Raw genomic sequence first — 20,549 nt, forward strand, 5'->3', positions numbered from 1 at the left:
AGCAACAGCTTCATCCATTGTCCACCGCCACGTAAAAAGCGGAACTAAAAATACTCGTACCCCGTGCCCCAGCCACACGCTAAACCCAGTCGGGTAAAGAATTTACACGCCGGGTAGTAAAAGAACGCGTAGGCAGCCAAACCCGCTCGCTCATGTGAGGAAAAGAGAGCCCAGACTTCTAGACAGATAAATACTCATACTTTCTTTGAACGCCTTCTGCGGTGGCTCTCTTGACACTGCGTGACAGAATACAGACTACTCCGTACCTTTTTACTACGCAAGGACAGTCTTCCATCCACCATGGCACCGTCTTACATGCTCCTCGATCAGCGGTCCTATCACTCAGCGGGCCCGCATCTAATGAAGCGCGATCTCAGCGTCACCCACGCCCAGGCAGTGACCCTCGGGGTGATGGGAGCGTACGTTGTCGTCATTGCGTTGCTTTGGAATCTGCCCTATGTTCGCTGGTCGCTTTGGCCGTTCAAGGTGAGGAGAAATTCAACGAATGCCGAACTTTGCTGCAATCTTGCCTTCCTCGGGGTTTTCTTCTTGCTGACTTGCGACCGAAACCAAAAATCAAGATGCTCGTCATCGCATTCCACGAGTTCGGCCACGCCATCACCGCATGCTGCACCGGTGGCCGCGTCAAAAGCATCTCGCTGGACCCGCACGAGGGCGGCGTCACGCACATGTCGGGCGGAATCAGCGCCGTGACCCTGCCCGCCGGCTATCTGGGCTCGTCGATCATCGGATCACTGTTGATCTTCGCCGGGTTCGACATCGTCGCCAGCAAGGTCGCCAGCATCGTCTTAGGGGTGTGCTTTCTGCTCACCCTGTGGTGGGCGCGCAAGGATTGGCTCACGATCGTCACGATTCTCCTGGCCGTGGGGCTGCTGGTCGCGTGTTGGTTCATCGCCCATGGCCAGGCTCTGAAATGGGTGGTGGTAGGTCTTTCCCTTGAATTGAGAGGGGGGAATTCGTGGCTGATTGGATCTGCCACGTAGCTCTTCATCGGTGTTATGTCGGCCCTCTATAGTGTCTGGGATATTGTAAGTCTCTTTTTGCCCTAAGTGGTCGTGGTGCATTCGTTTGCCTCGTTCGGTACTGATCATTGTTCTTGGGATAGTGTGACGACTTGATCCTTCGCAAAGTGAATACCTCGGACGCCAGCCAGTTCGCCAAGCGGTATGGTGGCTCTTCGCAGTGCTGGGGGGTCCTCTGGTCCTTCATTTCCCTCGCGTTCATCGCGATCGCCATCGTTGCTGCCATTGCTGCATTCCGTGAGTCGTTCAGTCAGCAGGAGAAGGACTCTCAGCACTTTATCCCGACACGGTGAACGGGACCTGTATTCGTGTTGCGGATGCAGCCGTGATGACTTATGAATATTTGTCTGTGTTGAATACCCCACTTGAAAGGAACGCAGGCTGTCGCTGTGCATGGGTTTGTTGTGTTTATCGTTTGTTAGCGCCTATCTTTGGATCTGCTGGGCAGACGAGATGGAAGTAGTTGCATTTTTAGTCTAAAGCTTGATTCATGGCGTGTTCTATTCGGTGTCGATACGCCTTTTTGGGGATAGGCATCGCAGTCTGATGTGTTGCCAGAGTTTTACAATACCTTCTCATGCAGCGAATAAATAAAATTGCTTCGGGAATAATGAAAATCTATCATGAGCAATCTGGAAGTTGACCTGAATGTCGGGCCCTCGAGATTTAGGTTCATCTGCCGGATGGCCCAGGCCTTGTTGATTGTCGCGCCGGAACCTCCCCCAAAATATACCCGCAAACCCGACCACATCAACACCAACATCCGCACCTCTCCCCATCCCACCCAACCCTTCCGAACAAAATCGCCCATATAACGTGGCAATTGAGCATCACCCTATCTCATACCCTCCTCCAATGCCCTGACATCGACCAGAATCTATTCTATCCAGCAATGGTAGACTCAGGTACCCCCGAAAAGACCCCGCTAGCTGCCTGGGCCGAGACGCCCAAAATCCCGTCCTGCGTGGTCTGTAACAGGCGCAAAGTCCGATGTGATCGCCAGGTCCCTTGCTCCGCGTGTGCGAAGAATGGAACTGAATGCACTTATCGAGCACATCCGCCTCCACGACGGCGCAAGCGGCGCCCCTCGGATGAGGCCCATCGTCCAGCCAGTCCACAGCGCCCCCGACGTTCCAGACAGGACACCGGCTCGTCTGGCCCTAGGGGTGATACACAGGGGCTGCTCTCGCCCATGACCATGTCGAACACGTCTCTTGCGCCCACCGGGAATGATCCGGGTATGTTGATTACAGACGGGGGGAGGTCGGTCTATGTCGATGGGTAAGTTAAAGTTAGGTCATGTGTAGCATATGCTAGACGCCTCGGGATGGGATTAGCTGACTGGCCGGCTAGGAATATGTGGTCAAGTATCCGCACCGAGGTATGGAAAGACTAAAAGTTTCTAGATCAATTCTTCGTGAATGCTAAATCGTTCTAGCTGCCACCCGCGGAGGACGTGCTACGCGATGCGTCGGTCTACAGTGATTCGGACCAGTCGTTAGAGGGGACAGATGACCAGTCCTCTCTTATTCTCGGTGCACGCACGAAGACGCAGATCACGGACTTACATCCCAAGCCGTTGCACATCTTCAAGCTCTGGCAGGTCTTTCTGGAGAACGTGCACCCCTTGATCAAGATCCTGCATGGACCCACAGTTCAGCAGCAGATCATCGATGCCATCGGGGAGCTGAGCGCCGTCCCGAAAGGGCTTGAGGCGCTTCTGTTCTGTATATACTGTATCGCGCTGATCTCGATGGCCCCGCATGACGTCCAGCAGGCTTTCGGAGACAGCAAGGCTGTCCTTTTGTCTCGCTTCCGTCGGGGAGCTCGACTTGCTCTTTCGAATGCTGGCATTCTACGCACGTCGGATGTTGTGGTTCTTCAGGCGTTTCTGTTGTATTTGGTACGTGCCCGTTTTCTAACATGCATGGAACTATGGGCGGTGCTCGTCTTTCTGCTTTGAAGCGCGTATCTGAAGCCAGGTTGGTCATATGTCTAACAATGGCCTGTAGCTTGCAATGCGAGCATTCTCGGATCCACAGTCAATCTGGTCTCTTTGCGGTGTCGCTATCCGGGTGGCACAGCGTATTGGACTCCATCGAGATGGCTCCCACCATGGCCTTTCTATCTTCGAGACCGAAATGCGTCGACGCCTTTGGCTTCAGCTGAGTATATTAGACGCTACCACGGCACAGCTTACAGGCATTGCTGCCCAGACATCTCTGATGGCTGCCGATGTGCAGCGTCCGGCGAATGCCAACGACTGCGATCTAGACCTGCGGATGACGGAAAGGCCTCGTGAACATAGTGGAGCGACCGAAATGATCTTCTGCCTGGCCCGCTGTGAATTTGGCGAGTGGCTTGCTCGATGGTCGGGAAAGTCAGACACCTTGCCAACGGGTCAAAGCTTCTTGCGCAATTCGGCAATCTCACTAGCTGAGAAGGATAGGGCGATTGATGAGCTTAGCCAGATCTACGAGACAAAATACTTGAAATACTGCGACACCTCGATCCCGCTGCACCAGATGACTAGCATCGTGATCCATGCGATCACATCTCTGCTCCGTTTCTCTGCACATCACCCTCGCCAACACGCGGAACAGGGAAGTCATAATTCACAGTCCGATCAAGATCGAATCTTCTCAAACTGCGTGCGCATGGCCGAGAACTGTGATCTGGTGCAGACGAGCGATATCACCCAGCGGTATAAGTGGCATGTGGAGAATCACATTCCCTGGACACCGCTGATACACATGCTCTATGAGTTACGGAATCGTGTCGATGGGGAGGAGTCGGGCAGGGCATGGTTCCTCATCGACCGGATCTGTAGTCGACATTTTCGCAGGTTGCAGGCGCGACAACAGAGGATAGCGTTCAATGTGGCTTTGCAGAACTTGATTCTAAAGTCTTGGAAGGCACATGCAGCGGAGCGGGCTCGTTGTAGCATGCCTCCTCTTCCATGTCCTGCTATTGTGTCTACAATCTGCGACATGCGGGGCAAGCAGCAATTGGTCGCTAAAGATCTCAGTGCAGAAATCTCTTACGAAGGAGCTCCGATAGGCGTTAGCAGCCGAGATCAGGATCAGCTCGTCGAGGCAGTCTTTCCTAGTGGACAGGGACTCGGGACCCTTGATCTGGACCAGGTTAGCGATTTCAGCCCCATGGATTGGACGCAGTGGGATCGGTTGCTTGAGGATTTCCAGCACCAGTACACGAATGATGGCGATCCACACCTGAACGTGTAGAATTGGGGGTTGCCACTGTTTCAGCATGCGAGACATGGTGTCCACTGTGACGATATCGCACCCCACTCGATCGCGTCTCGGGTCGATGGGCTGGCGCGGAATACACATTGTTGCACTTGTTGTGTTTGAATCATGGATTTGTTGGGAGCCGCTGCAACGCATAATTCGAGGCCGGCCTCACCTCAAATTCAGCATTGACACAACTCAATGCAGCAATTTGTATCTTTTATCCCTTGGGTCATGGTGACACATTTTGGAAAGAGTGGTGATCCAACGCGAGTCGGGTCCACCAAGCGAAGATCGGACCCATATCTGATTTCATCCGGCTAAGCATTTCCCCAAGAAGCAGATGGAGTAGCTGAATAATCACAATCTCAATCCTGCCTTTCAAAATGAGCGCCAAGTGGACTTGTTGAACATCATTGAAGACCAAGTCTCGGTGGTCTTGACCCCTATTAACAATGAGCCATTTCCTTGAACACCTGCGCCAAGTTGTGCGGCAAGCCAGACGGCATCCGTCGTCTCAGCGGCCCAGAAAATCTCCCATGTAAATCGCAGACCCATATGTCAACAAACCACTTGTGACACCCGCTGACGCAAAACATAGAATCTCAAAGCCTGCGAGAAACACTCGCACTGCCTGGGAGAAGCTTCCCGTGGATGTTCTAGTGAAGATCCTGGTACAATGCGAATTGGAAGAGATCCATTCCTTCTCGGCTACATGCCGCCTCTTACACCAGCGGGTCTATCACAATGAAGCTGCTATCGCCAAAGCTTATCTCCAACATCGGCGGCGAGAGGATCCATATCACCCTCAAAAGTGCCAGGAACCCAACGTCGCCATCGGCGACGACCTCACTTTCGTATCTGATCTCTTCCCGCCCCCGCCTCCCCACTACACCGCGAGCGGCACGCTGGAAGAATCGCCCGACTACTCGTTCGGCTACCTGACCGATCTCACGCGGTGCTGGCGGACCTGCGTGCGGCTGTCCTTCTACCTGGCCGAATACCTGGTGCAGCATTACCTCGAGACCGATCCCACGGCGCGGGAGCTATGGGCCTCCTCCAAGACGGAGAAGGAGTTCGTCTACAGCAAGGGCGTCGGCGCACTGCAAGCCCGCCTGCTCCCATCCATGTATGCCCTCACTACCCCGGGTTTCATCAAGGTCAAGGCTAATTCGCCGCATCCCAGAACCTACCTCGTCTACTTCCTGGAATCCTGCGCCGACACCACCAGCCCAACCCACTCCCTGGACTGCCAGGAACGCATCCTCCAGGAACCCCCCTTCACCGACCCCGACGTCCTGCTCGCCACCCACCACACCATGCACACCCTCATCCACACCGTGCGCCACCTCATGGCCCCGGACATCCCCTACACCTCCTCCCAGACATGGGTCAGTCTCCTGCTCACCACCTCCACCCTCGAACGCATCGTCGATCTCTTCGTCGCCGTTGCGGCCGACGATTCCACCCCACAGCATCCAGGCCCCCGAAACAAAACGGAGAAGCATGACCACCAGCGCCAGCACCATCACAGCCACAACCCTAACAATAACCACATCGACCATCCACCTACCCAAACACAATCACACCCCCACCATTCCGAAACTCACACCCACTGGTCCCACCGCATGGACTTCCTATGGCACATGCGCCGCGACTACGGGGACTACCTAGCGGCGCTGGTGGGCGACGACCAAACCGACCCCCCCGACACCGGCCATTCGGGCATGGTGCCCCGGCTGCAGGAGATCTGGTTCGCCGCGGCGGAGCGGGCAATCCGTGAACGGGGGCTGGGGCCGCATGCGCCCGAGGTGGTAAGGGTACTGCATGGTGGGGGGCCGCGGTTAGGGTGTGCGGTTTGTTTGTAGGTTGGTTGGTTCGGCTTGTTGGGGGGGGGGGGTATATTTATAGACCTATAGCCTATAGCCTATAGCCTATAGCCTGTGATATGGTTGGGATATGGGTGAGCTGTATAAACGGTATATACTCCCTCTTGTACTATGTATACTTACCTATCCTCGATACTCTTACTCGTACCTCAAGCGAGGCCGCATCGCTCATAAAGAATCTACTACTATTCCAATTCATCAATCATCAAACAGGAGATATTGAATGGCGGGGGTGTTAGAGGTCAGGTATTGATTCTAATTTACTCGACAGACAACAACAACAATGATGACACTCGTGAACCCATTATGCACATGAAGTCATGCTTGCGTTTCAACTGTCAAGCACGACGGGAGGGAGGGATTTGGGGGGATGGCGTTGGCGTTGTAGTAGTGACATGGGCACTCGGCAGAGAGATGAAAAGGGTTTCACATGGAAGATCTAGCCAAGGCCAAAAGGGTTGGGTTGAGTTGGATAGAAGCAAGAATGAAGAAGGGCGGGCAAAGCCTGCCCCCTGCGTGAGGTAGGTCATGCACACACATACACTCACACACACACACATATCACAAAGGAAAGGGTGTAGCGGTGTATTAGAGAAAAGGAAGGAGGGCTACATGATTTCGTTCAGGCACAGCAAGACACGAACATGGACCTGGTATTAATACATTATGTTGAGAGGGAGGGATTTGTGTTTGAGGGAAAGGGGAAGGGTGTCTTTATCCTGATATTAACACCCAGAGGAGGAAGAAGATCTGGTTGGTGGGTTAGCTGAGTGGATTTCGCTGCAAAGTTATAGCAAAGGGCGGAGGGCTACATACCATTAAAATGCCAAACATCTTGGCGATCAGCCAGCGGTTGCCCGACACCCGGGTCCAGTACTTCATCAGCTCGCGCTGCGCGCCCTGCACATTGTCCACCACGTCCTCCGTGTTGGCGTCGATGCGCTGGATCATCTCCGACTGCTCGCTGACCATCTGGGCCAGCTGCCCGAAGATCCCGCCCAACTCGCTGATGGTGCGCTCGATCGCCTCGATCGCCTCGCCGCGGCCCTGGATGTAGGCGTTGTTCGTCTGCGCCTCCTCCATCACGAGGAGCTGCTGGTCCGAGTGGATCGACGGCCGGCCCAGTGGCGACGGGTTCGTGGGTTCCAGAGTCAGAAGATCCGCGCTGCCGCCGCCGCCGCCGCCGGGCTGGGGCGTCCGCCGGCCGGAGGGGTTGTAGAGCGGGGAGTCGGAGCGCTGGGGGTCGAGGGCCGTGTGGGACTTCTGCGAGACGGAGGAGACGAAGTTCTCGGTGCGCGAGCGCGACGCTTGGATGTTCTTCGTGCGCACTTCGAGGACGTCCTTGAAGTTGGCGCCCACGTCGGCCAGTTTCCCTTGCAGCATCACGACCACCTGCGTTGATCGTTAGCCTCGTATATTTTTTTTTCATTTTTTATGGGACCTACATTATCATTATGCTCGCCTTCCTGGTCCGCTTTGGACCGAGTGTTCTTCGGATGTTGGGAGAGGGTGAGCGCTTGCAACGAGGCGATCTGTTGGTTCAGGGAAGCGAGATCTTGCTTGATGACATAGGTCAACTCGGAGATTTCGACCGGTCTGTCGTCGAAGAGTGTCTTGCGTTTTGCCACTAAAAAACACACCAAAATTCTCCCAGTCAGCCTTTGCAAGGTTTCGGGGAGGTGGCCGACTCACACTCAGCCAGCCGTTGCAACTTGGCGGTCGTCGCCGTGATCCCGCGTCCGATCTCCACGGCTCTCCGCGCAAACTCCGACCGTCGCTTCCCCGGGTGTTGTGCATCGGCGGACCCATTGGCTTGTCGGCGCTGCGCATCGGACAGGAGGGCCTGGCGCTGAGGGCCGACTTTGCTGGAGGCTAGGCGTTTCTGGGCCTGGCCGAGAATGGCGTGAAACTCGCCCGTGCGATCCTGGATGGACGGGCCGGCCATTGTGCGTGTGAGGGTCGTTGGCTGAGTGGTGGTGGTGGATGGGGAGGTGGATGGGGAGGTCGATTGAGCGAAGATGCGATGGACGTGAGCAGTAAGCGAGGCAAAATCACTATACTCCGAGGATGGTCGAAAGGATGCCAATCGCCGAATCTAGAACCAACGGTCGGGTGCGGTGCGATGGGGAGGGGATTGATTGTACGGCACGGAGTCCGGACTAATCGATAAGGAGGCAGGCAACTGGAGACGTGTCCGTTCGTTTTTGTCGGGGCGGAGACGGAGGTCGAGGTAGAGAGAGAGGGGTAGTTGAGAGCACGTTATGTGGATGGGGAGGGTAGGGGAGGAGAGGAGGAGCGGAGAGTCAGTGTGTTGACAGGAAGAGAAGCGGAATTACAACGAGATAGTCATGATGAACGAGAGGAATGGGGGAGGAAGTGGAAGTGGAGGACGGGGCGAAAGCGGCAATGCAGCAAATTCACCAACTGGTTTAGTTACTAGTTAGTAGTTACTAGTTAGGACTAGTGACCAGTCCAGCCACGTGCACACACCAGCCACCCCACACTGACACTAGCCACCAGGCTCCACACCAGCCACAGCTGGTAGGCGGCCACCAAACCAGCCAATGACCGTTCAGGTTGGGTGGAATCAGGGGCAGATTGAAGCTGAGATCATATACCCGATCCCATTCAATTCAATCCAATTCAATTCAATCCAACCACCCCAAATAACGTTATCGCAGCTCATCTATCGTGGTGGGATCCCACTTTCAAGAGCTCTTTATCCCACTTTTTAAAAACAACGGCTTCAGCCCATCTCGACGTCGATTTTCTTTCCGTGCACCGCCCCGTCTCTTGGCGCACTGCCCCCATTCCTCCTCCTCCTCCTCTTCCTCCCACGTCATCTACACCCGCTCAACACCTTGCGCTCACCGCGCCTTTGACTGGGGTCACTCGTTTCAATTCTGACATTCACTCTTGGCACTGGACATGCCAATCATCCATTCTAAACACCACCTGAACTGTTGAAATCAACTCTCGATCCAGCCTTGCTGATCAGGGTAGTTAGTCGTGTGAGAATAATGGCCCGTCCATTTCAGCCCTATGAGCCCGAGCTACAGAAGCTGTGAGTCCATGCAGCCACCCCTTTCGCCCACCACTGGACTGGACTGTACTAATATATCCCGACGCCTCGGTCTGCAGCTCCTCCAACACAGAAAGTCCCATGTCGCCAGTCCCGCGTGGAGAAACACCTGTATCTTTCAAGCCTAATGTCAACCGAGCAAAGACAAAACGCTGGGTAGAAGCGAAGAAGTACTCGTACGATGGAAACGACTGGGGCGACGATGAGTACGGCGAGTATGACGACGACGAGCCTCCACCGGTTCCGCAACACAACCTGAATCAAAGCACCGGGGATCTTCCGAGCATGTTCACGAGGGACGTCTCCCGACCGCCACTCCCTTCGATGGATCGATCCCGATCGATGGACCAGGTCGCGACTCTTGGAGGAGATTCGGTTCGCGCACAGCCTGCAGACCCGGTCGAGCCCGCTACACGCACCGTCCCAATCGTTCGCCCGGTCGATATCTACAAGCGGATGAGATCAGAAGGCGCGGTGCCGCAGGATCGCAGCGGCGCTCAGTCAAGCGCAGGTCCTTCCAATGCGACAGCGACAGCAACTATTCCAGGCCTGACGTCTGCTGAACTCCACTTCCCATCGAGCAACGAAGCACCGGCCGCGACAGGTGACTACAAGCCTTTCCGACCGCAAGGCGCTGTTGACGGCGGGCAGGATGCGCAAGCGCTTCAAATCTCTCACCCAGCCGAGGCAGCAGAAGGTGGCACACCAACAATTCAACTTCCAGATGTGGAACGTCTTTCAAGCTTCGCCCCGGACTTCTCGGGCGACTCGTATTTCTCTACTTCTGAAGCCCAAGGGCCAGAACCTGAGCAACACCAACTGCAGCACAATCCGTCCATGGGATTCCGTTCTGTGGTTCATCAAGCCTTCGATGTACCTGACACTCCCAGTACGACAGTCGACAGTGTTGCACGGTCGAACAGCGATAGTACCTCGGTGATCAGTCCCATCATACCGCAGCGGAGCCAGAGCGATATCAAAACACCCACGATTCTGGAGGAGCCGGGCGAGAGAACACCCCCGCCCAAGGATGCGAGTGACACCCTAGTCTTCAAACCGGGTCATCGTCGGGATATTAGCCTGCCCAGTCCAAACAACAGCCCCTCGAGGACCCCTAGGATCACCAATGTTCAAAGCGCCCATCCGTCCGCAGCAGGCGAGATGTCTGTGGAGACACCGGTCGCGTCTTCCTTTAATTCACAGTCAGGCGAACAAACGCCGCAGGAAGCTCTTGTGCACGACGCAGCACCCGGTCCCGATCACCCTGCTCCTCTGAGCATCGGGTCCCATCCTGTGACGTCGGCACCTACACTCACGCATGATGGGGTGCCTATCATTATACCCTCCATGAGCACCGACAATTCGCCCCAAGACACGGAGAGTGACCGCCTGCGAAAGGAGATTATGCGGACATTGAGTCGCGAGACCACCCCCTCAAAGGAGCAAGAAGAAGAGGAGCCCGCAAGTCGGCCAGAGGCTGAACGCCAGGACAGCCTCATACCTAGCGAATACGAGAGGTATTGGAGCGCTGCAGAGTCTACTACAAGCCCCGTAGCCCTTGATCAGGCAACTCCAGATTACGTCGCTTCTCCGGTTGCCCTGCAGGGATCAACCGTTCAGGACTTGCCTCCTGCTGCCTCCGAGCCAATCACATCCCCTGCAACGGAGTCATCCAAGCCAAAATTAGCACGACGTTTCTCGTGGGAGTCTTCTTCCTCCTCCGAGGAGCCTGCGCCGGCAGCAGGTGTGCAGTCACCTCCTGATCCCATGCCGGGTCAGTTTCCTGTCTCCCGTGAGACCCCAGTTCTACCATCTCCGGCGGCTGAGGTGACGAGTCCCACCGCGGCGGAAGCTATACCGGCGGAAGCCATACCAGCCCAGACCGTTACTTCCGAGGAGGAGCCCCTCAACAGAACCCCCGAGGAGAGCGACAGCTCGGTCGGGCCTGAAACCGAAAAGCCCAAACTAACCATCCTGCCCCCGGTCCCCGACGATCGGAGTACCATCTCCGACGGACAACTGCCCGAAGTCTACCACGCGGAAGCCATCCCACACAGCTATGCCGACACGAACCAAGACAACAACGCACCAGCATTTTCCGGAGAATACAACCAACACCAGCAAATCCCGCGATGGACACCGACGGCCCCGGCCTCAGTCGAACCGACCCTCCTCGGCTTCCGCGAGATTTTGGCGATGAAGACCCCCGAGGACCGGGTGCAGGCCTTCAACGACACGCGCACCAAATTCGCCACCATCGACACGGGGCTCGCCCACTGGATCCAGGTCACCGTGCACTCGCACCCGGAGCACGCGGACGTCGTCGACAAAAGCGCCAAGCTGGCCACCGGCGCCGTGCCGCCCCAGCTAGGGGCCGGCGCCGGCGGCGGCGTCACCCGCAAGAAATTCCCCAAGCTCTCGTCGCTCGGCAATTTCGGGTCCTCCTCGCAGCTCGACGTGTCCGCCGGCGGCGGTGCGCCCTCGGGTTCCGGAATAAGTGCCGGTGGCCACGCGCGCCGCCCGTCCGCCCCGCTAGGCGCCATGATGAATAAACAGCAGGTCGAGCAACGGGGCAAGGAACTGCTGCACTCGGCCGGGGTGCTAGGCGGGAGGGCGGGCGAAGCGGCCAAGGGGCTGTTCGCGCGAGGCCGGAGTAAGCTGAAGGGAGGCGGGATCGGGGGTCATACTGAGAAGGTAGATTCTTAATTTCTCTTTCTGTTTCATTCTGGGTAGCGAGTATGTGTGTGTGTGTGTGTGTGTGTGTGTGTGTGTGTGTTTACATTCTGTGTGTGTGTGACTATGCTTATGCCTATGTTTATGCCTATTGATACCATGCCGTATAATTGAATCATATTTGTCTCTTGTCTCGATGCTTGAAACAAACAAACCAAAAAAAAAGAAATGTCACAACAACAAATACTCGCTAGCCCCAGCTCCACCCCATTGTTCTTATTTCTTCCGTTTCACTCACCCTTGTCCATTCATTGTTGCGTGCACTTCGATCTAATCATGTTGGCGCGTCGCTGTGAGGAAATCTAGGGCTTCCAAGCATTCCGGGGCTACCGCAGCCCTCTCCCGCTCACCGAGCTGGAGCAGAACGCCGCAGCTTTGGACTTGATGACGATGACGACCACCACCAACACGCCGGGGACAAACCGCAAGCGCCATACCGTGCATTTCGGAAGTTTGCCGCCGGCGCCGAAGCCAGCGTACCCGTACCCAGGAATACGAATCCAGCGTAAATGGCGGGTCAAGCGGAAGGAGACCCCGGCTGAGGTGGCGGGTCGTGGTGCTGCAGCGGCAGCAGCAGCTGCAGGGCTGGATGGAATCGAGGCCGAAACGACAGCCCACCCCGGGGTTTCCTCACCACCACGAGCTGGTGATGATATTCCGACTGCGAGTCACATCCAGTTCACGATTAATGGCGCCCCGATGGGTAGTTCTCCGGCTGTTGGGGCGGACGATGGGCGGCGCACTGCTGGGATCGAGGGCGAGAGCACGATAGCATCTGGCGGTGCGAGGGAGGACACTGAAAACACCACGCTGGAGGAGATGTTTCGGTCGTGGACCACGACGACAACTGGGATGGTCTCGTTTCCACGGTTTGGGGAATATGGACACGGACACGAGGATAGCCGGGGGTCGGTCTCGTCGTTGGGTGTGGCGCTGGATGAGGCGGCTGCGCCGCGGAACGGTGGGTGGTCCGGTATTGCCGGGTTGTAGGTGGAGGGAGATTGCTGAGCTGAGCTGATGCGTCCAGCAGCGCACGCGGCGTCCTCCAGTGTCTCGCTGCCTTCCTCCCTGGGGGCCGGCGGCATGGATACTACTGGGATAGGCGTTCTGGATACTCGGTCGCCGTCCCTGACACCGAGTCGCTTCACCGGTCATTGCCACAAGGATTCTCAAGTCAGCAGCAGCAGTATCGACTCCTGTCCTCCCAGCCAAATGCCTCCCCTCGCGCCGCCGGCTCCTACATATTGCGAGCGCAATGACCGAGCATCGTCCGAGCCCTCCATGCCCCAAGCGAGAACCGCGGCGACGAAAATAAAATACGCAGGGGAACTTCACGACCATCCCCGCGTCTCCGACGGTGCAAGGGACCCGGAGGACAGGCTAAGTGCCCCGTACAAGAAGAAAGCATTTGGCCGATTGACGGTAGGTGGTTATGTGGTCTTCCACCAATTGTTGTTGTTTTTTTTTTCATTTTCACTCACTGACCAACAGGGTCTACTACGCCCCTCTCGCCCGCGGGCGATGACGCCCAAATTTCCTTAGGGGTTATCGGGACAGACAGACCCCGCCACATCGGCATCGACATCGGCATTGGCTCGCTCTCCAAAAATCACCGTTCCCATCGTTTACTCTCCGCGGAACTACACGCCAAGGTTAGCTTGTGTCATGATGATAACAGGAAGAAAGAGTGGGGGGAAGACATACCATCCGTACAACCAGATACCACATCGCCCCGATGAACTTGAAGATGGACAGTCCGGCCACACTCCACAGCACAACAGACATATAGATCGTGGAGCGCTTGTTCTGCGTCGCATCCGTGTCGCTGTCGAAGGTCTCCAGCCCCGCGGCGCTCAGCACCACCGCCGCCAGGGCGAAGTTGCAGAACACCCAGGCCAGGACGACCGCACTGCGGAAACCCTTGTAGTAGTCGGCCTGCCGATCCTCTTCGGAGACGGAGGGTACCTCCTTCGGGGGCTTGGTCGCGAACTTGGCCAGCTCGGCTTCGTACTGCGCGTTGAGATCGCCGTCGTCCTGGGGGATGTTGACGTCGACCTTGCCGCCGGGCTTCAGGTTGGCGGACGGCAGTTTCTCGGCCTTGTCGTCGCCCTTGGTGCCCCAGGTGATGTCGTGGGTGTTGCAGAAGGCGTAGATGTTCAGGACGTTGATGTAGGTGGGCGTGAGGAGGATGTATTGGATGAACTGTTCTTGGGTCAGCGGGTGCGGTCAAGGGGTGCGGACTTGATACTTACACTGGTGAACATGTGCCAGGGGTCGAGGAAGATGAAGGAGGCCAGGAACCACATCACATATGTGGAGCCGAGAGAGACGATGATCGAGAAGAACTGGTAGTTGGTGAAGAGGTCGGAGAAGGTGAAGCTGTTGTCCTTGACCTGCTCCTCGATCGATTTCACGGTCACGAAGATCGCCGCAAATGCCAGGTAGATCATAATGCAAATCCAGAAGTAGACCATCGTCATATAGAACTTGTTGGACCCACCGGGTCTGTTACCTAACGCGAGGACGAAGCAGGTTACCAATGTCGCCAGGTAGAGCCACTCGAAGACCACGCCAAGAATCTTTCCCACCGTGCCTAGGAGCGACGAGTCGCCCAGATACGAGGTGAGAATCTTGAAGACCAAGAAGAAATTGCCCTGAAAACGACGTTAGTCATCTGCTTAGAAGAAACCGCTGGATTTGGCAGAGTACTTACAATGCCAAACCATGCGAAAAGCATATTGATCGTCTGATAGATGAATTCGATCAAGAGCATGAACTTGCGCATAAAGCTATGATCGCTCCGCCAAAGCTGATAGAAGTGGGCAATGGCGTAGACCGCCGCGAAGAAACTACCGTTCAGCCAACGACGCCGCTGCAGGATGAACTCCGCCATGCGATCGGGCACATCCGTCTCGCCCGTGGACGACTTGACGTACTGCAGCAGCCAGCGGCAGTTGCGCTTGGACACCAACTCGAAACAGAGAATCCGGTCCTCGGCCAGGTACATGTTGGCCGTGAAGATGCCGGCGTTGGCACCGTGCATCTTCTCGCCGGCGAAGTAGCGCTCCAACGGACCCTGTCCGTTCTTATCATTCTGCAGCGCCACGTACCGGTAGGCCGAGAACGCACCGGGCAAGACACTGATGAATCCAAACGCCGACTCCAGCGGCTTGTCCAGAATGTTACTGAGCTTGTATTCGAAGTTCTGTCCCGCGACGAGCGGGTTAAGCAGCTTCTTGCCCTTGTCCAACATGACCTTGATCTCTCCGCAGGCACCGCCGCACATGGGGTTGACATCAAACGCCTTCCAGAGATGGTAGATCGAGTCCTTGCCGGGACGGGTACCGGCGTCAAGCAAGACGCAGATGTTGGGGTCCAGCACGCGCCCGAAGGCCTGGAAGAACCACCGATGCGAGTTGATCTTCTTCTGGTTCTTCTCCTTCAGACAGAATATCATTTGCACGGGAACCCCGGTGCGGCCCTTGAGGTGCACTTGCGTGCCCTTCAACTCCAGCCCCACCTGGGTCGTGTACTCATAGATGTGCGCCGTCACATCCTTGCCGTTGACCTGCTGCTTGGCAATGCCGTCTTGGTAGCAACCCAGACCGGCTAGCACCGCGCGCGTCCGGGGGTTGATCTTCGCACGACCGTCGCTGATCACGCAGACCACGATCTTCTTCCAGGCGTCCTTGCCCCACGTCTTGCTGCTCGTCCTCGAGCACATGTACTCGATGTTCTTGAAGACACCAATCATCGTGCGGGCGAACAGGAAGTCATCCTCGTTGTACATGGTGACGGCGATGAAGAGCTCCGTGTGTCGGGGCTTGGCGAACAGCTTCTGACGCAACGTGAAGCGCTCCTCGAAGAAGTCGGCCGGATCGCACGTGGCGGCGGAATAGCGCATGTGGGTGAACTCGTCGCGGCCCGGGGGTTCGGCGTGCGGCACTTGGCTGAGCAGCTTGGGGGCAATCGGACAGTCCAGCACGAGGTTCCCGTTAAACAACTGGACTTCCTTCACGGTCTTCCATCGTCGCACGGGCACCGGACTGGGCGAATGGGTCGGGGCCAGCGTAGGATCCTCTTCGTATTCGTCGCTGTACGGGTCCGGCCCGAACGGATTGTCCGGCTGCAGGATGGGCACATGGTCGTCGCTGTACGTGTGCTGATGCTGCGGTTGATGCTCCGGGTATTGTCCGAGATCGTAATCATCGTCGTGCGCCGGTGTCACCGCTGGGTGGTAGGGCTGAGTGTAGTACGCATCGTGATGTGCTTCGGGATCGATCGAATATTCATAGCCGGGGTAAGCCTGCGGTTGGTGGTGCTCGTAGGCCTCATTGTGACCATAGGAGTTGGGCAGTCGTTCGACCGAGTACTACATGTCGCAATGCCGTTGATTAGCTCTTCGTTGCGGTGTCAACAGTGCGATAGCAATTCTTACTGTCGGTTGCTCGGCTAGTCGGTCGCTAGAGGGCATCTCCAGATGCTCTTGTGGATACGGGTTGTCGGTCAACTGATAGGTATTCAGTGGCCGACCCGGTGACGGAGACCGGGCATCTAATTGGTGTGGATGCATCATGGGAGTGTGGGTTTCCTCCTCCCCGTAAGGGTCTCCTGTAGTCAATGATCAGTAAGATATGACCGCTTGGAGTGCAATGCGCGAGGGAAATGAGAAGAAAGCAAGTGCGACGGCAAACGTATTCTAACTGAGGTGGCTCGCCTGTCGCCTTGTCGCACCAGGATACGAGCGAGTACGAGAAGACTGCCTATTTGTGCAGCAGGAGCAGGAGCAGCAGCAGCAGCAGCTTCCTTGATCGACCTCTTCAACTAGAGTTTCAAGTTGGGAGGCTGGTTGCGGAGAAGGGGACAAATGCGCGACAAAACCCACTGCCGCGCAACACGGCTTCACCGACAGATCGGAACTTACCCAAGCGATTATATGACATGTTGGCCGATAGTGAGTCGGAAAATTAATCGTTTCGATGGCAATGCCCCTTGTGAATTCCTAGCCAGGGAAGCTGGGGGTGCAAATTGCGCCGAGCGGGCTGATGGAATGTGGGAGTGAGCAGACGGGCTGCTGTTGTGATGGAGAGAGAGAGAACAAGGATCCGGGGTCGCGACGGGAGTTTCAGATGCGATAGGCGAGATTAAGTCCGAGGACGATCGAGGACGGAGAAAAGGAAACGGAGGAACAAAGAAGCAGAGGTTGCACTGGCCAAGAAATGTGAAAGGGAAAAGGGAAACGGAAGATACTTTGGAACGAATTGATTGATATTGAGTGGATTGAAGGTGGCTTATTTTTTTTTCTCGTACCGGGGGGTGGGATGGGATAAGTTTATTGGGGAGGGGGAGGGGGAGGTAGAAAGCAGTGCCACGGTCACCTGTTGGGGCTACCCGCAATTGTCTTCGTCTACTCGAGTAGCTTACAAAGTGTAGTTGCTGGTTAGTTACAATCAAACAAACCACAATGGTTATTCTATTACGCTGTACGCTGGTCGACGGGAAAAAGATGAAGCCCGTTGACCAAGGAACGGCGGGGACGATCAGTCCAGATAACTAGCCTCAGGCGGGTGATTGATGAATTGATTAATGAGATTACGCTTGACGGCTCGATCAGCATCATAACAAACAGGGTGCAGGCTCCACTCGGGCGACCGAGTACGATGCAGATGACGAGGTGTGGGATCGATGCCTTGATATGGCCACTCTGCAGCGTCTTCCGGGCAACATTCTTCAGAGCTCAAACTCCGAAAACCCAGTTTGTTCCCCAGAGTCTCACTTGTCCCAGGCTGTCACATTTTTCATCATCGAATGGTGATACACAAAAATGCGTCCCTGATACCGATTTGACTGGCGAACCATGGTTAGAGTTGATCAACTTGCAGGAGCGCCATGGCTGTTCCGGTCTCCACTGATGGTCACTGGGCCAACCGTAGGACAGCCTCTGTCTTCACAGCCACAGGGCAGTGTGGCACTGGCTGGCTTTTTATATCCGCAAGGCAGGCTGACGGCCCAGGCTATAATTATCTATCCTCTTATCGGCGCTGAGAGAATCTCAAGCCCTATCTATCGGTCGCTCAGGAAAGTCGTTGCCTGGGGATTAGTTAGTTAGCTTCTGAACCCCAACTAGCGACGTCATAGTTCATCCGTGTGTCTCACTTTATCTCCTTCGTATTCGTAAACCATCCTTTATTGGATGTCGTATCCTCTCTGGATCAGTATAGCCCAGATCCCGGTATCTTATTGCGGTGCAGCAATGGTGTTTCTGTAGTTCAGTGTATTCCTGGGCGGGAGTGATTGGGCTCTAGTTCACCATGGACGCTGCGAGTAGATCCTGTATAATGTCGACCAACAACGCTGAGATGTGAATCGGAATTTCAAGAACCGATGCCCCTGACAACATGCGGGACTGTAAACGCACGTCAAATTTCTCACTGCCGCAGGTCGCAGATACATAATACTATGTAACATGTTGGGTTCGACCGCCTAAAGTCGAGAGGTAAATCGAGGATGACAAACCGGAAAGGTACAGCAGCCAGCAGCCAACAAGCGCATGTGGCAAGAGTCAGTCAGGTACAACCAGCCCTCCATATGACGCGCAAAGCTGCCTTGCGCCTCAGGCACCAGCTCACTATCGATAAGATTCTGCGCCGCTTCCCCCGCCCGGCGGAGAAGCATTCACTCCCTCAATCATCCTCGCCTCCCTCATCCTTTGCTCCCATCTTAGACTACACCATAATAGACAATAGCACATCATGTCCGCCAACACCACACCCACAGGACAACAAGTCAACGTCCTCTTCGTCTGCCTCGGCAACATCTGTGAGGCCCCAACCACCCCCAATCTCCCCCGCACTCACCACACCCCAAACTCCACAAGTATAGTACTGTACCAGCATCATCTAACCACACCGCTCGCAGGCCGCTCCCCCATGGCCGAAGGCGTCTTCCGCCACGTCGCCGCCTCACACCCACTCATCAACAAGATCGACTCCGCCGGCACGGGCGCCTACCACGCCGGCGAGTCCCCGGACCACCGCACGATGACCACGCTGCGCGCCCACGGCATCACCCGCTACGTCCATGCCGCGCGCAAGGTGACCAAGGAGGACTTCCTGACCTTTGATTATGTCCTGGCGATGGACAAGTACAACCTGCGCGATCTGCAGGAGACGCGCGAGGCCGTGCTGGCCGCTGCCACCAAGAAATCCGGCGCCGCCCGCGCCGCCAAGGTGGCCGAGGTGCGCCTGTTCGGGGATTTTGGGGAAGGCGGCGCCCTGCATGAGCGGGTAGGCGGGGGCGAGGTGGTGCAGGATCCGTACTATGGTGGGGTTAATGGGTTTAAGGAGGTCTTTGAGCAGGTTACGCGGTTTTCGAGGAATTTTGTCGAGTACCTTGAGAAGGAGACGCAGGAGGAGTAAAGAGGCGGTGGTCGGGTTCACGACATCGCCGCGCGAGGAGGCAGGGATCGCATGCTTCTTGCGAGCAGTTGCGAGTTGAGATATGATAGACCACCACCACCACCTGAGCGACTTGCTTTGCAGCGAAGATAGACCGGAGCGAATTGTCGATGCATCTTATAGACAACACATATGGACTAGAATATAATACAGTAGGCAACATCAATGTATCGTACATCGTACATCGTACATCGTACACAAAATTTTGCCGTAAAAGCCGGGATCTTCCCCACAGCTGCCGGAAACAAATCATGTTGCAAAGCTCCAAACACCTCCCGAAATGGGGTGGCTCCAGTCTAGACCTTCTCGCTAATCTTGATGGCAGCCTTGCATCCATAGCGGATGAAATTGACCAAGGGATCGTACGGCTTCGCCTCCTTGGCATCATTTTCCACCGCGTGATCCAGATGCTCCAGCTCCTCGTCGCGGATGCGCCGGAAGTTCGCCAGCATCTCCTCGAGCTCCGGGTCCAGCTCCTCGCCGCGGCGCTCCGCCTCGGCCTTCCACGACAGAATCTCGCGGACTTGGTCGTTGTAGTGCGATCCGATCTCCGTCTCGACGGCTTCCGTGCACGCCATGGCGGCCTCCCGGCCCAGGACGCCCGTGGACCAGCCCAGGAAGGTCGCCGCCGCGTACCAGACCGGGTACATCGCCGTCGGCCGCACCCGGTGCTTCGCGATGAGCTGGTTGAATGTGTTGAAGTGCCCGACCTCCTGGTCGTACATGTGCTTCATCAGCGGGCGCAGGTGGGGGTGCGAGCGCACCACCTGCGGCGTTTGCGCCGTGTAGATCAGCGTCGCCGCCAGCTCGCCGGCTTGGTTGACCCGCAGCGCGCTGTCGAGGAATTCGCGCTGCTTCGCGGTGAGGGCGTATCTCGGTTTCCGGGCGCCATGATGGTCGGTTGGGGACGGCGGGCTGGGAGCGGATGGTGCAGCGGAGTGATTGGTGGTGGTGGTGGAGTGGTACAGGCGACGGCTCTGTTGCAGCGTGGATGGTGCGAGGAAATCGAGCACGACGGGGATGGTGGTCGCCGCCGTCGGTCGGAAAGATGCGGCAAGGGAAGTTCTGGCCAGCATTGTGAAACTCTCGGAAAT

At 56.3% G+C, this 20,549-nt stretch overlaps 8 protein-coding genes across 8 annotated transcripts; 5 read left to right on the top strand and 3 right to left on the bottom strand.

Annotated features, from left to right (window-relative positions):
• Nucleotides 1–300: 300 nt before the first annotated feature.
• On the top strand, nt 301–1,744 carry BO72DRAFT_479834 (M50 family metallopeptidase; the record flags this gene model as incomplete). Its single annotated transcript, XM_040947600.1, has 4 exons — nt 301–486; nt 582–944; nt 1,005–1,049; nt 1,127–1,744. The coding sequence occupies 4 exons, from the start codon at nt 301–303 to the stop codon at nt 1,334–1,336; spliced, it is 804 nt and encodes a 267-aa protein (XP_040798058.1). The 3' UTR covers nt 1,337–1,744.
• Nucleotides 1,745–1,794: 50 nt separating this feature from the next.
• BO72DRAFT_220283 (Zn(II)2Cys6 transcription factor) lies at nt 1,795–4,654 on the top strand. Its single transcript, XM_040939765.1, has 4 exons — nt 1,795–2,324; nt 2,397–2,424; nt 2,482–2,946; nt 3,056–4,654. Exons 1-4 carry the CDS (start codon nt 1,936–1,938, stop codon nt 4,286–4,288), a joined length of 2,115 nt encoding a protein of 704 aa, XP_040798059.1. The 5' UTR covers nt 1,795–1,935; the 3' UTR covers nt 4,289–4,654.
• A 95-nt stretch (nt 4,655–4,749) lies between these two features.
• On the top strand, nt 4,750–6,162 carry BO72DRAFT_471211 (F-box protein; the record flags this gene model as incomplete). The annotated part of the gene is made up of 3 exons (XM_040947080.1): nt 4,750–4,835; nt 4,896–5,423; nt 5,481–6,162. The coding sequence occupies 3 exons, from the start codon at nt 4,750–4,752 to the stop codon at nt 6,160–6,162; spliced, it is 1,296 nt and encodes a 431-aa protein (XP_040798060.1).
• Nucleotides 6,163–6,802: 640 nt separating this feature from the next.
• On the bottom strand, nt 6,803–8,437 carry BO72DRAFT_220276 (t-SNARE syntaxin). The gene is made up of 4 exons (XM_040939764.1): nt 7,876–8,437; nt 7,629–7,810; nt 7,000–7,575; nt 6,803–6,933 (listed from the first exon to the last, which is right to left on the bottom strand). The coding sequence occupies exons 1-4, from the start codon at nt 8,126–8,128 to the stop codon at nt 6,898–6,900; spliced, it is 1,047 nt and encodes a 348-aa protein (XP_040798061.1). The 5' UTR covers nt 8,129–8,437; the 3' UTR covers nt 6,803–6,897.
• A 624-nt stretch (nt 8,438–9,061) lies between these two features.
• Nucleotides 9,062–12,300, top strand: BO72DRAFT_220259 (uncharacterized protein). The gene is made up of 2 exons (XM_040939763.1): nt 9,062–9,247; nt 9,325–12,300. The coding sequence occupies exons 1-2, from the start codon at nt 9,204–9,206 to the stop codon at nt 11,969–11,971; spliced, it is 2,691 nt and encodes an 896-aa protein (XP_040798062.1). The 5' UTR covers nt 9,062–9,203; the 3' UTR covers nt 11,972–12,300.
• Nucleotides 12,301–13,651: 1,351 nt separating this feature from the next.
• chsA (chitin synthase class I) lies at nt 13,652–16,571 on the bottom strand (the record flags this gene model as incomplete). Its single annotated transcript, XM_040941593.1, has 4 exons — nt 13,652–14,200; nt 14,251–14,652; nt 14,712–16,370; nt 16,437–16,571. The coding sequence occupies 4 exons, from the start codon at nt 16,569–16,571 to the stop codon at nt 13,652–13,654; spliced, it is 2,745 nt and encodes a 914-aa protein (XP_040798063.1).
• Nucleotides 16,572–18,468: 1,897 nt separating this feature from the next.
• On the top strand, nt 18,469–19,616 carry ltpA (tyrosine protein phosphatase LTP1). The gene is made up of 2 exons (XM_040945420.1): nt 18,469–18,817; nt 18,917–19,616. Exons 1-2 carry the CDS (start codon nt 18,751–18,753, stop codon nt 19,414–19,416), a joined length of 567 nt encoding a protein of 188 aa, XP_040798064.1. The 5' UTR covers nt 18,469–18,750; the 3' UTR covers nt 19,417–19,616.
• Nucleotides 19,617–19,751: 135 nt separating this feature from the next.
• On the bottom strand, nt 19,752–20,531 carry BO72DRAFT_499544 (demethoxyubiquinone hydroxylase family protein; the record flags this gene model as incomplete). The annotated part of the gene is made up of 1 exon (XM_040948847.1): nt 19,752–20,531. One exon carries the CDS (start codon nt 20,529–20,531, stop codon nt 19,752–19,754), a length of 780 nt encoding a protein of 259 aa, XP_040798065.1.
• Nucleotides 20,532–20,549: the final 18 nt, after the last annotated feature.

This window comes from Aspergillus fijiensis, assembly GCF_003184825.1.
Source record: "Aspergillus fijiensis CBS 313.89 unplaced genomic scaffold BO72scaffold_53, whole genome shotgun sequence".
NCBI classification, from domain to species: domain Eukaryota; kingdom Fungi; phylum Ascomycota; class Eurotiomycetes; order Eurotiales; family Aspergillaceae; genus Aspergillus; species Aspergillus fijiensis.

Coding starts and splice junctions, on each gene's coding strand:
- BO72DRAFT_220283 (XM_040939765.1), top strand. CDS start 1,936: ATGGTAGACTCAGGTACCCCCGAAAAGACCCCGCTAGCTGCCTGGGCC. Junction 2,325..2,396: donor AGGTCGGTCTATGTCGATGG/GTAAGTTAAAGT, acceptor CTGGCCGGCTAG/GAATATGTGGTCAAGTATCC. Junction 2,947..3,055: donor AGGCGTTTCTGTTGTATTTG/GTACGTGCCCGT, acceptor AATGGCCTGTAG/CTTGCAATGCGAGCATTCTC.
- BO72DRAFT_220276 (XM_040939764.1), bottom strand. CDS start 8,128: ATGGCCGGCCCGTCCATCCAGGATCGCACGGGCGAGTTTCACGCCATT. Junction 7,811..7,875: donor GTTGCAACGGCTGGCTGAGT/GTGAGTCGGCCA, acceptor TGTGTTTTTTAG/TGGCAAAACGCAAGACACTC. Junction 7,576..7,628: donor AAGGCGAGCATAATGATAAT/GTAGGTCCCATA, acceptor CGATCAACGCAG/GTGGTCGTGATGCTGCAAGG.
- BO72DRAFT_220259 (XM_040939763.1), top strand. CDS start 9,204: ATGGCCCGTCCATTTCAGCCCTATGAGCCCGAGCTACAGAAGCT. Junction 9,248..9,324: donor GAGCCCGAGCTACAGAAGCT/GTGAGTCCATGC, acceptor CTCGGTCTGCAG/CTCCTCCAACACAGAAAGTC.
- ltpA (XM_040945420.1), top strand. CDS start 18,751: ATGTCCGCCAACACCACACCCACAGGACAACAAGTCAACGTCCTCTTC. Junction 18,818..18,916: donor CGTCTGCCTCGGCAACATCT/GTGAGGCCCCAA, acceptor CACCGCTCGCAG/GCCGCTCCCCCATGGCCGAA.